This window comes from Ochlerotatus camptorhynchus, unplaced genomic scaffold (assembly GCF_037179485.1).
Source record: "Ochlerotatus camptorhynchus isolate MF236.1 unplaced genomic scaffold, CSIRO-AGI_Acam_v1.1 ptg000010l, whole genome shotgun sequence".
Lineage (NCBI taxonomy): Eukaryota > Metazoa > Arthropoda > Insecta > Diptera > Culicidae > Ochlerotatus > Ochlerotatus camptorhynchus.
The window spans coordinates 3131206-3144726 of record NW_027040502.1 but is presented as its reverse complement, the minus strand read 5'-3'; the positions used below and the strand labels follow the sequence as shown (position 1 = coordinate 3144726).

The 13521-nt window shown below is 39.0% G+C and overlaps 2 protein-coding genes across 2 annotated transcripts in view; one reads left to right on the top strand and one right to left on the bottom strand.

Moving 5' to 3' along the window:
* Nucleotides 1–11684, top strand: part of PPO2 (Prophenoloxidase 2) — a 52524-nt gene extending 40840 nt beyond the window's left edge. Inside the window, exons 4-5 of the mRNA XM_065220262.1 lie at nucleotides 10993–11174; nucleotides 11239–11684. Coding sequence (XP_065076334.1) covers nucleotides 10993–11174; nucleotides 11239–11684 — 628 coding nt within the window. The remainder of the gene's footprint in view (nucleotides 1–10992; nucleotides 11175–11238) is intronic.
* The window catches only part of TkR86C (Tachykinin-like receptor at 86C), a 471986-nt gene that overhangs the window by 280184 nt on the left and 178281 nt on the right, over nucleotides 1–13521 (bottom strand). The window lies entirely within an intron of this gene.

The following is a 13521-nucleotide window of genomic DNA, read 5'->3' as shown; positions in this document are numbered from 1 at the left end:
TCTCTTAGTTCGCCTTTTTGTCCACCTAAAATATTCATAAGCATTACAAGCAATCAAGAGTTAATAAACAATCAACAACGCATCCTATTACACTAGTAACCCCGCAATCTGATGCTATCATAATTTTCAGCAATGTCAGGAATGCTCACGAACCCCCAACATTTGCCAGAAAACTTACTACTAACTCAAGGTATCTTCCAAATAAGCTTCAAAATTGCATTTTTTTTATCAAATGTTAAATTCAGTCCTCTATATCCGTAATACGCGCGCGAGGCTCAAACCTTTGTAGACTACTATTTTTTTTTTACTACTGCTATTAAATCATATATCAAAAATCCATCATCACCATCGTGGCGAACAAAATAGTTTTTGCAGTGCTACAATAATTATTAAAAAGTCGTTATAACAGCTATCCATACAAAATAATCCGTTAAAAATAACTTCGTCAAGATACATAATTTGTCAATTCATAAAAAAAAATCATTGGATAACCGTTCAAAAGACAGTTTTAACGTGTGAAATGCAATGTCTCTGAAATTCTGCTAATGTTGTTGAACGTTTAATGTGTCTAGGCATCGAATTGAAAACATTTATTCCTTTGAAAAATAATGAATTCTATGAAGCACAAGTCAAGAAATGTGGTGTTCTTATTTCATCCGCGTTTCTAGTATTATATCTATGATAGTCACTTCCTCTTTCAATTCGATCACACAAATATCGAGGTAGCAAACCGTTAACTACTTTAAAAATGAACACCATAGTCAAATATACAATTCTTTGCTTCACCGACTACCATTGTAAGGCGTCTAGCATCAAAGTTGAGGAAGTGAATCTATTACATCTCAAAACCAAACGCATTATTTTATTCTGCAAGCGCTGTAATCTCGATATTTGTGTTGCATTGGACAGAAATAAAATGGAAGGGCAAAAGTCAAGATGAGGAGAGATGATTGATTTGTATAGCTGTATTTTACTGGCAATAGTTAAATCGTTTTTCAGTCGACATAGAATTCCATACTTTTTGGCAATTTTCTTGATGACATTGTCAATGTGAGAGTTGAACTTAAGTGTGTCATCAATAATCACGCCAATATATTTAATCTCCCGAACGCGATCAATAGTCTCATCATCAATTACAACAGAGACGTTCTCATTTAATCGATTCCGCGAAATCACCCTAAATTTAGTTTTACTTGCATTCAATTTTAACTGCTTACACTTCAACCATCTACTTAGATACTGCAAATCTTCATTCAAGTGTGAGACGGCAACTTCTAAATCCTTAGCTGCAATGAATAACACAGTATCATCTGCAAAAAGATTAATGTCGCAAAACCGTAAAACACGTCGCAAGTCATTAATATACATAATAAATAAAAGGGGCCCTAATACACTTCCCTGGGGCACTCCAAGGTTGTTCCCCACGGGACTGGAAACAGAATCATTAAAAACAGTCCGTTGAGTTCTGTCAGACAAATAGCTTTCAAACCATTTATATGCAGTACTCGTAATTCCAAAGCGCTTGATTGTACTTAACAGTAAGGGCCTAGAAATTGTTTCAAAAGCGCGTTTCAGATCCAAAAAACAGCAACAATCGTATCTTTACGCTCCAAGTTGTCTTTCCACTTTGCTAACACCAAATTCAATGCAGTTTCACAAGAATGACCTTCCCGATATCCCGATTGTTCTTGTATCAACAAAGAGTTGCTATTCAAATACTCCAACAGCTGGCCTTTAACAACAAGTTCTAAGATTTTCTCTAAAGTGTGCAACATGTTGATGGGACGAAACTCTTCGGCTTTAATCGTTCCAGCAACTTTTTGAATAGGAACCACTAAGGATTCCTTCCAAATTTGTGGTACATGTCCATTCTGCAATGATTTATTAATAAGGTCCAGAAAGATGTGGCCAATGACATGAAAGCAATCTTGAATAACTCTAGCATTAACATTATCTACTCCAGCCGATTTTCCTAATGAAAAACAAATAACTCTAAGTTCATCTAATGTGATTGGGTGAAAAACTTCAAATCTGCAACTACTATTAACTGGCTGTTTTATTTCGTCAGGTTCATCGACCAATTCAATAGATTGATTAATCAATGAAACACTGTCTACGAAATAATCATTAAACTTAGATGCAATTACTTGTTCTGACTGTTCTAATGTGCCATTAAAAGTTATGGACCGCGGTTTGCAATTACTAGGTTTTAATAAAGATTTCAAAATTTTCCGTAACTCTTTGCTGTTGTTTTGATGCTGATCAATCTTCCTTTGAACATATTCACAACGAGTTTTCTTTATCGATTGTGAATACTTATTACGCGCGATTGTGTACCTAGTCCAATGATTGTTATTATTAGATCTACAAAACTTTTTGTACCATTTGTCCCTTTTCCGTTTAAGACGCAAAAGATCCAAATTGTACCAGCTGTTCGAGTTTTTCAAAGAAACAAACTTTTGCTCAACTAGTTGATTGGTACACGTTTTCAAAGCGTTATTAAGAACATCAGTAGATTCATCTAAGTTACCGTCCGCGAATGGAAAATCCAGGCTTCTCTCAACAAGGTTTGAAACAGCTTGCTTCGAATATTTCCTCCAGAACTTCAATTTTACAAAATTATCGTTATCTTTAACATGGTCTAAGACATTAATCACTAAAGTCTCATGATCGGTTATTTTCAAATCAGTATCCCTAACTGAACAAATGGAATCAAAATTGGAATAAACGTGGTCAATTAAAGTTCTACTGTGCCTGGAAATACGCGTATATTCATTTACCGTTTGCTTTAAATTAAAAAACTCAGCTAAACGCTTCAAATGATTCGAATTATGGTTATCATGCCAATTAATATTAAAATCACCAGCCAATATATTTAATTTACTAGAATCAAGAAATGTCTCGAGCCAGTTCTCTAAAACTTCAACCAAACGCTGGTCACTAGAACTGGGAGAATGATACAAAACACCATAATTACCCGTCTTCATGCCACGTACAACTGTAATGCCCAAGAACCAGTTACCATCAATAACTTCGTTGGTACGAAGGTTGAATTGAACTGATTCTTTGACATAAATAGCAACACCGCCAGTGTGTCTAGAATGTGATAAACAAGCAGCAACAATATATCCCGGAATACTATACTGATCAAAAGCTTCAGTTTCTACAATATGAGTTTCAGATAATAAAACTAAAAGAGGACGTTTTTCCTCAACAATCTGACGTAATGCTACGTAGTTTGTTGACAACCCCGCAATATTCAAATATAAAAAATCGAATTGATTCACATTCCTGGAACTTGGCTGCTATTTATTGAAACGCAAGCTGCTTTTCTTCTGATCAAAAAGTCTTTTATAGAGCAAACATTCCGAGCTAAATGCGGCATGGTTGACGTCCAAGTTCATTTTTCGTTCTTTATTCATTTTCAAACAATTAATACATTTCAATACAGTTGACGTACACTCCGACGTTTTGTGTTGTTGGCTACACCTAGAGCATCTATCACAATTTTTGCAATCCATGCTCTTGTGCCCAAATTCTCCACATTTGAAGCATCTCAACACATTAATCGCGGGAACTATCGAGCACCGATCAAACCCTACATTTACTTTTTTCGCACATAACAAACATTTATAAGTTTTGACATCGACTTCAATTACAACACTAAACTTGTTATAAGTGAAGCGTGGATTTCCAAACATGTTCACTACTTTTACATCATTAATAGCGATGTCTTCATTTTGACTTTTTAAGTAGTCAATAAAGACATCGGAGGAAAACTGATCGCTCATGCCCACTATTTTTAATCTTGGCACCGAAGTGGGAACAACAACACTATATGTTTCACCCAGATTGCTTTCAATACCATTTTTTACATCACTTACGTTTGCTCCTGTTGCACACTCAACAATAATGGAGCCATCTTTACCATTCCTAAAATTACTGATTTTGTGTGTTTTTGGATCCAACTGAGTTTTCAAAAACTTACGAGTATCTGCGCAAGGTTGTTTGGAATCTTTCGGTTTAATCACAATGACCGGACGAGTCTTACGATTATCTGGTTTGTTACTTTTACTATTAGTTTTACTTTGACTAGCACGACTATGTCTTTTTACAACATCCGCAAAACTCGCATTTTCTTGAAAAACAACATCATCATCATGATCACTATTACTAATTACTAATTTACGTTTTTTGCGTCTGGTATTTTGGTCCGATTCTGACTGAATCGTCCTAGATGAACTGCGATGATCATTCTTACAGCTAATTGGTTTTCCGCATCAATTTTAAAAAATAAACTTTTCATATTATCCAATTTCTCACAAATTAAATTTTTAAGATCATTTACATTTATTCTAATGTCTGCCATCCCGCTTTTAACCGCGATGTCCACCTGAGCAGCAATGTGATCTCGCATGTCAGTGATCGAGTCCGAGAGTTGAAAAACCTTTTTCATCTCTTCCTCTATCCTTTTGACGCGCGAGATCAGATCATTCTGCTCGTCACAACTCTGATCTGATAGACAACTATCACACTTGAACATTTGCATTATCTGCTATAAGCCTCGCCGCAGTCTTAGTGAGTGCCGCACAAGTGAAATGGAACGTTCCATTGCACGGACCTACACATGTAACTGGGAGCCCACTCATAGCAATAGACTACTGGCATACATTACACACATCCATTTTACCAAATTAAACGCTAACACTGTTAGCAGCAGCACATATACAGGGGAGGAGAACACAAAATAAAATTTTACCGCCGCAGCTCACTACACAAAAGCAATAGCGCGCCGGGGGGAAAATACAAAATTAAACAATAACTAGTTGCTAGGCAACCTTTCCTCTACTTATCCTGTTAGAAAAATACCACGGGCACGCGTTGGAATAATCCTTTCGCGGCACACGCCACTATTTCACACGAAATTATTAATTTATTTTCACAGCACAACTCAACAAAAACACTACTTTGTACGCCATACTACGCATTCTACTCACTTGACCACTTCAGTTTTGCGGTAGTATAGTGGCGGGAAATTCAAAATGAACCGACTAGCAGGACTTGGGTATGGCGCCACTTCAACTATAGCGGAACCGATACGTTTTGTGACTCTTGTGCTCTTTGCTGTGTTCGTCTGTGATCGGGTCACCGAAATGAAGTTGAAGACGTACAAGACAATGTCCCCTCGAATCTACGGTGCCCCCAAGGCACACAAAGAGGGTTTGCCGTTGAGCCAGTAGTACCATGCATGACTTCACAATCGTACACACTCTCGCAGTTCGTTGGTAAAATCATACAGAAGTCCATCGCTGGTAGAAAGAACGTGTCAAATTCATTCATCTTCTATGAGTACATCAATAACGTGCAGCTTCCGCCCGGCTACGTCCTGATTTTCCTAGATGTAGTGTAACTTTTCACGTGCATCCCTAAGGACTTGGTACTACACGACGTTATCAACAACTGGGACAACATCAAGCAACACACAAACATCAACCTGGACCTGTTTCTGGAGATAACGGAGTTCAGCATTGACTGGAATTTAGCATACTTACACAGATTCTTTGAAAAAGGCACAATACATGTGACCGAAACGTCAGATGAAAACTTGAAACCCCGTTTTGAGCATCAAAAGACTGAAAGCCACATAACCTCCAACATAGTTCGTAACATTTGATCCCGCAAAGAAAGTTCAACACAATGGCAAATTACTTTCAATAACTGGACAACGAATATGGACCGATACAAGAACATTACTCAAGGACTACGCCACGCATTCTAGAACTTTAGAAAACTGAATTTTGAAGACTGCAGACCTCAGAGCAATTCTATATACTACAGGAAATTTCATATATTTTACACAAGTTTCGAGAACTTTAGAGAAGTTCTGAATGCTTCCAAATGTCCCTAGAATTCTAGAAAAACCGCAGGAATTTCAGGATAGATCCAAGATCATTGAGGAAACTTCAAGGAGGTTCATAGATGTTTCGAGAAGTTTAAAGATATTTAAAGAAATCGTGAGCATCAATCTTTCGGAAAACTTCAGGAAAATGAAGAGCTCTAAAGGGCTACTCTATGAACATATTGGAAAATTGCGGAAACTCTAGAGGAATTCTACACAAATAAAATTTAGATAACTTCATGAAAACTTCGAAAACTTCTCTCTGCATATTCCTCCTTTGTACTCTATATGCCAACTAACTAGGGTTAATAACCCCATTTCCGGCCTATTAAGCACAACCCGCACTTAAGCTGGGTTTAGACTAGGCAATTCAGTTGAATTCAACTGACTTGATCAACTGACTTCCCCTGTCTAAACCTAGCTTTAGTATTTCTTAAGGGGGTAGTACACTTTGAACGTCCAAAAAGTAAGGCATTTTCGTTAATTTTTTTAAGCAATAAAACACTCAGGGAGGGCAAATATGTTATAACCAGGCTTCCAGTGCGCGCGCTACCGTATGCGAGACGCAATATGAATAGTCTCATGGTCATAGCAGTCTCATGCGCAAGAGATTTGTAGCACTCTGTTTCTCTCTCTTCAGTTTTGTCGCATCTCACATTCTTATAATGTCAGTGTGTTGCACTGTTTTGTAAGCACAGCACATTTCCGGATGTATGCGTTTCATGAGAACGAGTATCATGCGACGTCGCGTGAGCCGAAGCTCATGCGCTTTTCGCAATGAGACGTCGCTAAGCGACGTTTCAATGCGACATCGAAATAACAAACTCAACTGGAAGACCAACTCGTGTTCTTGATGTGGGAAAAGTGTTGTTTTGTTTTGAAAACGATGGAAAGCGACCTAGCTACTACACTCTTATGGAGAAGAGGTGTCGGATGGTTATGACCAACAAAGTTTTCCTAGCGGAAATTTTCGTTGATTAAAGGATTAACTTGAAAAATAGCCCATTCATAACGAACGAAGTAAGAGATGTGGCTTTGGTAAGCGAAATGTACAATCAAGTTGTGGTTTATTTGCTCGTTAATACATATGCTTTTTTTAATTTCACCGAGGGTCCACGGTACTAACACTAGGACTATTTAGAAATCTGTCGTCGCAAATTGATTGTTTCAATTCAGCATCATGGTGGCTGATATGAACTATCCTGTGAGCACTAACACATCTGAAGAATTCAGTTGCTGCCGTAGTAAGTTTGTTGATTGACAGGTATTCAATACAATTCCTGAAGCAAGAAGCTTAGCAACAATCCGTAATACAGATATGACACTACTTTTTCCTAAATTTATTACATTAACCTTAATCCAGCATTTCGTACCTACGTACACTGAGGGGCTAAGTTGATCGGACAAAGGTCGTTTTCATACAAACTAGCCAAGTTTAACATGTTGTAAATGTGTTCTGTTATGATCAATTGAGCTGAAATTTTGACGCAAAACTACAAATATTTTGAGCTTCACGGGTAAGAAATACCAAATTTTTTAAAGCACCTGCTGGAAGGTGACAATAAAATTAAAATTTGTGCATAGCTGATCGGACAAAGGTCAATGGAAAAGCAAGTTTTGAGTCAAAATTTCAACTCAATTGATCATAACAGAACAAATTTACAACATGTTAAACTTGGTTAATTTTTAAGTGTAGAGTTGTGTGTATGTAATAAGAAGTCACCACCAACGTTTTTGCAGCAAAGTACACTTCTGCGTTGAAAATAATCCCTTAAAATAGTGTTCACTCAAGCAAGACAAAATACAAATATTAATCTTCAGAGTTCTATTATTACTAGCGTGTTGATATGATCGGTCATGTCAGACCGAACTGTGACATTTTTTTTTTTTTTGATTTCGAGAAAAACGAATTTAAAGTTGGCTGTTCAATATTGTGTCTTATGTAATGGGACAAATCATTTGACCGTTTTCTCTTACTACTCTAATTTTTCAAATCTGGCTGAAAAAGTGAAATATAGCTGAGGGAATTCTTGATCTTATGATATCATTAACTCATTTTTTGTTTTTATTTTCCTACTTAGTCGCTTCTGACTTAACGCCGACTACATGCTCTTGTATAGTAAAATGTAGTGCTATTTTACATTCAAAATCGTCCTTTTTATATTTTTACTGGTCTGAGCAAAATTATTCTGAGGGATTCTGAGTCTAATTTGGTGCAAATGCGCAATAACTTGTTTATTTTTCCACCAAATGGGCTGAAAGCTTCAGAGGCTTCCAAAAAATGTATTTTAGAAGATTTCCGCATAAGGACTTGTTGGAGGACACATAGTTCCACAGATATTCCGGTATTATTTGGGGTGCTAACATGCTAACGGTATCCCAACCAGGCATGGGAAATCATTTTCATTAATTTCGTGCATTCATTTACATTCATTTGCCTCTAACTTTTTTCATTAACAGAATTCCGTAAAATAGTGTTTGAAGCTTTTCAAAATTTTGATATTAGCTACATCTTTTGTAAATGACTCAAATCGGTATCTCTTATGCATGATGAATCAGAGCGATAACAACCCACCATTGTTTTTCAGTGAATGTAAATTGCATTCACTGAAAAACAATAACATGTGCTGCCAGCTCTAGTTCGTCATGAATAAGAGATTCAGATTTTAATTATTTGCAAAAGTTGTAGTTAATATCAAAAGCCACAAAAGCTTCATACATCATTTTACGGTATTCTGCTGATGGAAAAAGTTACAGACAAATGAATGTAAATGAATGCACGAAATGAATGTAAACGATTTTCCATCCCTGATCCCAACTACCGTAAGGTTGCCATCCACCGCTCACGTAGTCTTCCTTTACCTTCCTTTAGCATCCTTTCGACAAGCAATTGCGTCTTCCTAGGATCATGAGTGGTGATCTTACGGTGATTCCAGTATAACTCTGGAACCATGTGTTGAGTCTGCTTGCATCTATACTAGAAGATATTTCTGGAACCATTTAAAAACTTCACCCCATTTGAAAAGGGCACACAAGTCTTCTGTGACAAACCCTTGCAGTCCCTTCTCTCGTCACCCGACAACATCACATATGATGGGACCGCGAGAGTCAAGGCATGCGAAACAGCGCACGGCGATGGCGCCCTGAGATCCTGATTAGTAATGAAACTTGGGTTCGAAATACGTATTCCGATTTTTTTTTTAAATTAATTTTTTCAAAAGTTGTGGCCTTAGGAAAAAACAGTCCATTTTTTCACCCTAAAAATGCTTACAAAATCGTGGATTAAAAATCCATTTTTGACAAAATCGAAAATGTGGATACGTATTTCTAAGCAGAATTTAATTCGGAACAAGAAAACCTAGGCGATATCCAAATTTGATGATAACTGGTTAGAGTTATTTCCCACGCCAGTTTGAAAAACCCCGTTTCGAGATAAACGCGTTTAAAGATAAAATTGCTCTCTCAGCGCGCCGGTACATGTTTTAGGAAATCGTTTCGTAAAGCGGTAAGGAATATTCTGGCGGATTTGGAGTCTTTTCTAAATTAAAGTATACATCCCAAGGAACATTTTAAGCCATTTGTTGAAAAATCAAAGTGTACACCCCCCTTAATCTATCGTAGTTTAGCACCAAACAAAATGTTATTATTACTGATAGCTTCCATATTTATTTACCTTTCCGTATGAACCGTAAGATTTGATAAGGAGAAACAAATTGTTGAAATATTGTTAAAAGTCTAACACTGCCTCTTGACGCCAAACTCGGCTTACGGATTCTTAACTCGGCGTAACGCATTGAAACGCCATTGAAACGTCAATGAATTCACTTCGGATGAAGATAAAGATCGATTCGGTTGGAGCGCTTCATTTGTATTTGAGAATATCGGGTGCAAACATTCATTCTTATTGATTTAGTTCGGTAGGATTTTAACTAAATATCGTACCAAACGCATAATTTACGAGTTAACGCCAAAATCATGGATTTATTTGATGTTTTCTGCTTGATGATGCATGATAGTGGTTTACCACCCATTGTAGCACGGAAACTAAGTCCGACAGCAGTGGGCTCTCTTCTCTGTTTGTCTTGATCAAGCTTAATAACCTCTGATTGTCCTAAACATGTCGCTGTATGAAGGGCCAAAAACGGATTGAGTAGATCGATAGGCAAAGTCGCCTATACGCATCTACGGAACAAGAGAATCTCCTTCCAGCAAGTTGATCAGCCAATTGGTCAAAAAGACAAGCCCCCAAACAGGAAGATGCCCCAATGAGTGGGGAGAAGAGCCCACCCTGTATCCACGAAATGTTATCAACAGGAAGTTGGCATTTCCACTCTCCCCTCGCTTCACTTGCCTCACTTCAATCGGGTGCACTGTTGGACCGTCCCTGCCCATTTATTTATGTATTTCAATGTAAATACGAGTTGATTGTAATGATTATTGTCAATAATACTTACATTTCGATGAAAATCGTGATACTTATCATTACAGAAACCAATTTTGAATCGTAGACCATGTCGTTCAACAATTCACTCGTTCCGAGACGGGGCTCTGTGATAAAGCCATCTTCTTCATCATGTTCGCTCGGCACCCGGAATGCATGCAAATGAAAAAGAGATGCAAGTTTTCTGCTTGATAGGCCCAAAATGGGCCCTTAGGCCGAATTAATTCTCTACCCTATCTTATTTCTGAATTCTTATGTTATTTGTCACGTGAGTGTTTTGGTTGATACAAAAATTTGCCTCCTCCCCTCCCAAACAACTTCGCGGGTTTTATCGAGGTTTTATAGCATTCTACAAGTCCAAATCATGATCAACAGAGCCCTTATAAAACCAGAAACGTTACTAGGGCGGGGTAAATTCAGAGGACATGACAAACTATGAAGGACATGTTAAGGCATACATCAATCGATTTCTATAGCAGCACGTCCTGTTCGAATCATCCACCAGTCAATTCCTAAAGACATCCGCAGCAGTCATTGTCCTCCAAGCGAAAATCGCTCAAATTGCTCTTCAGATCCTATCCGAGAACTACCCTTTCCAACGAAACTTTTAATTTACTCAAAAGTGCATTTTCCCCCGTCTACCCCCCATCAGGTTCACCCACCTCCAGCACGCCCCGTACATGTACATCATCGAGATCGAGAATGCGTCGGACGCACAGCGGATGGGATTCGTGCGAATCTTCATGGCACCGAAGAACGACGAACGTGGCCAACCAATGCTATTCCGGGATCAGCGGCTGTTCATGATCGAGATGGACAAATTCCTGGTGGCACGTAAGTTCTAACGATTGATTTCTCCATTCCAACTTCCTAAACTACCCTTTCTCTTCCCCCGCAGTTCGTCCAGGATCGAACCGCATCCGGCGTCGTTCGAACGAATCCACCGTTACCATCCCGTTCGAGAGGACCTTCCGCAACCTGGACACTAACCGCCCGGAGACGGCAACTCCCGAGGAGGAAGCCTTCAACTTTTGCGGTTGTGGTTGGCCGGCGCATATGCTCGTTCCGAAGGGACTGCCGGAAGGCTTCCCGGCCGATCTCTTCATAATGGTGTCTGACTACGAGGAAGATCGTGTCGTTCAGGATCTGGTTGGCACCTGTAACGATGCCGCCTCGTACTGCGGGGTGCGCGATCGGCTCTATCCGGACAAGAAGGCGATGGGCTATCCGTTCGATCGGCTGGCCCGCACCGGAGTGGACCGGTTGGCCAACTTTGTCACGCCGAACATGGGCATCCAGTCGGTCAATGTGATCCACATCGATAAGACCGTGCCGAGGACCTAGAGGGGAAGCGGTGAACCATTTGGTCGTAAATCGGGGACACGATATTGGATGTTAGATTTTAAATTAATAAATGCTTATGCTCATGATAAGCGGTGATACTGAATGTGGAAAGAAACGCATGCTTCGACCCGGGTTAGTTCAATCATTTGACGGACATAAATGCTCTTGGCAATCGGAAAATCCTCATTTCCAAGCTCCAATCGCACCAAAACCTCAACAAGCGCCATTTTCCGTCATTAGTATCAAAACCCACAATTCATTAAAGCAAAGTGGCAAAGGCGCTATACATTAATTTTCGCACCGTCATCACTCCGTATTTTCACATGCATTTTGCATTTTGCCACAACTAATTCGCAAAAGTCGGACGCACACTGGGGTGCATCACGTAATTGAAGCCTCCGAAATGTTTAATCCTCCGATCGGCCTTTTCAACTAATATTATTATAATTCAACGATACGTTGAGTCAACAAACATTCCATTCTCAGTATTGGCATCACCGGTGAAGATAATTGGCAAGGCTTCTATCACGAGCGAAGCAAATAATGCCATTAATGTTAAAGGCTGACGGCGAGCCAATGCAAATGAGCTTATCATTTGACGCATTCATTGTTTGTTATGCATTTGCTGCAGTTAAAGAAGCGCTGGAAATAAACTTGGAAATTTCCAGATTTCGAGTACCGATAAGGGTGCTTCAAAATATCGATTTTGTGCAACTAGGCTCAATTTATTTTATATCAGGTTCTGATTATTCTCCCAAAATTTGAGTTCATTGCAAATGCAAACTCATACTGCATTGGCCCTTTGAAGTTTATAATTTTTATGAGAAAAGTGAACTTCATGTTTAAAAGTCCTAGCACTTCGCCATAATAATTTACGGAAAAGCTGCTCATATATGAATTTTTATCAGCTACAACTTTGATGAAGACAGGTTTCTGAAGGGATGAGCGAGAGTAGTGAGTGATCGAGCTGTGCTGGTGGTTCTTGTGAAGATTTTATCTATTTTTCAACTCGACACAGTTTTTTGGACTGTAAGCTGCTTTATCAATTACCACTGAAGATCAACATATGGAATTCTACGCTCTGGATTAGCCACAACACCACCTTTAAACGATCAATTTTTGGCGAAATTTGTGATTGGATTCTATCGACCGGTAGCCATTGCTGTTATTCGTTTCTCGGGTTTGGTTCATCCGTCGTTCGTGTTCGTATAGTTGGAACTCACAACGTGTTCATCTAGCCTTTCTGTTAATCACGTCAGCAAAACAAACCAATTTTATTATGGTGAAAGGCAAAACAAACTCTTCCCTTCCCCTGGGGAAAGGCAATGACGGAAATGTGCACAAACGATCGCGAGAGGACCTGGACAAAACTGAAGATCAAGTAGAAAACTTTAATGATCTTCTAGCCCGTATGCAGGACATGTTCGAGAACACCAACGCGAAAATTGATTCGTGCAAGAAGGATCTGCAAGTGGAAATTTCGATGCTACGTGAAGATGTTCAGCTATTCAAGTCGGAGTGCACCAGTGAAATCAACAGGCTCTCTTCATCAGTTACCAAAATGCGCGCTGATGTCCGGCAGAACTACGACCGAATCCGAGCTGTTGAAAAGTGTAACGATCTGCTGCTAGCTGGTATTCCATACGCTGCAAACGAGGACGTGAATGAGATCTCAAGAAGGATTGCGGTCGCTCTTGGATATGGTGAACAAAACATGCCATTGATCTACGCTAAACGTTTGGCCAGAGGACAAATCGTTATCGGTACTACTCCTCCAGTAGCACTGCAATTTGCTTTCAAGCTGGCTCGAGATGACTTTTTTCGTCGGTATTTCTCT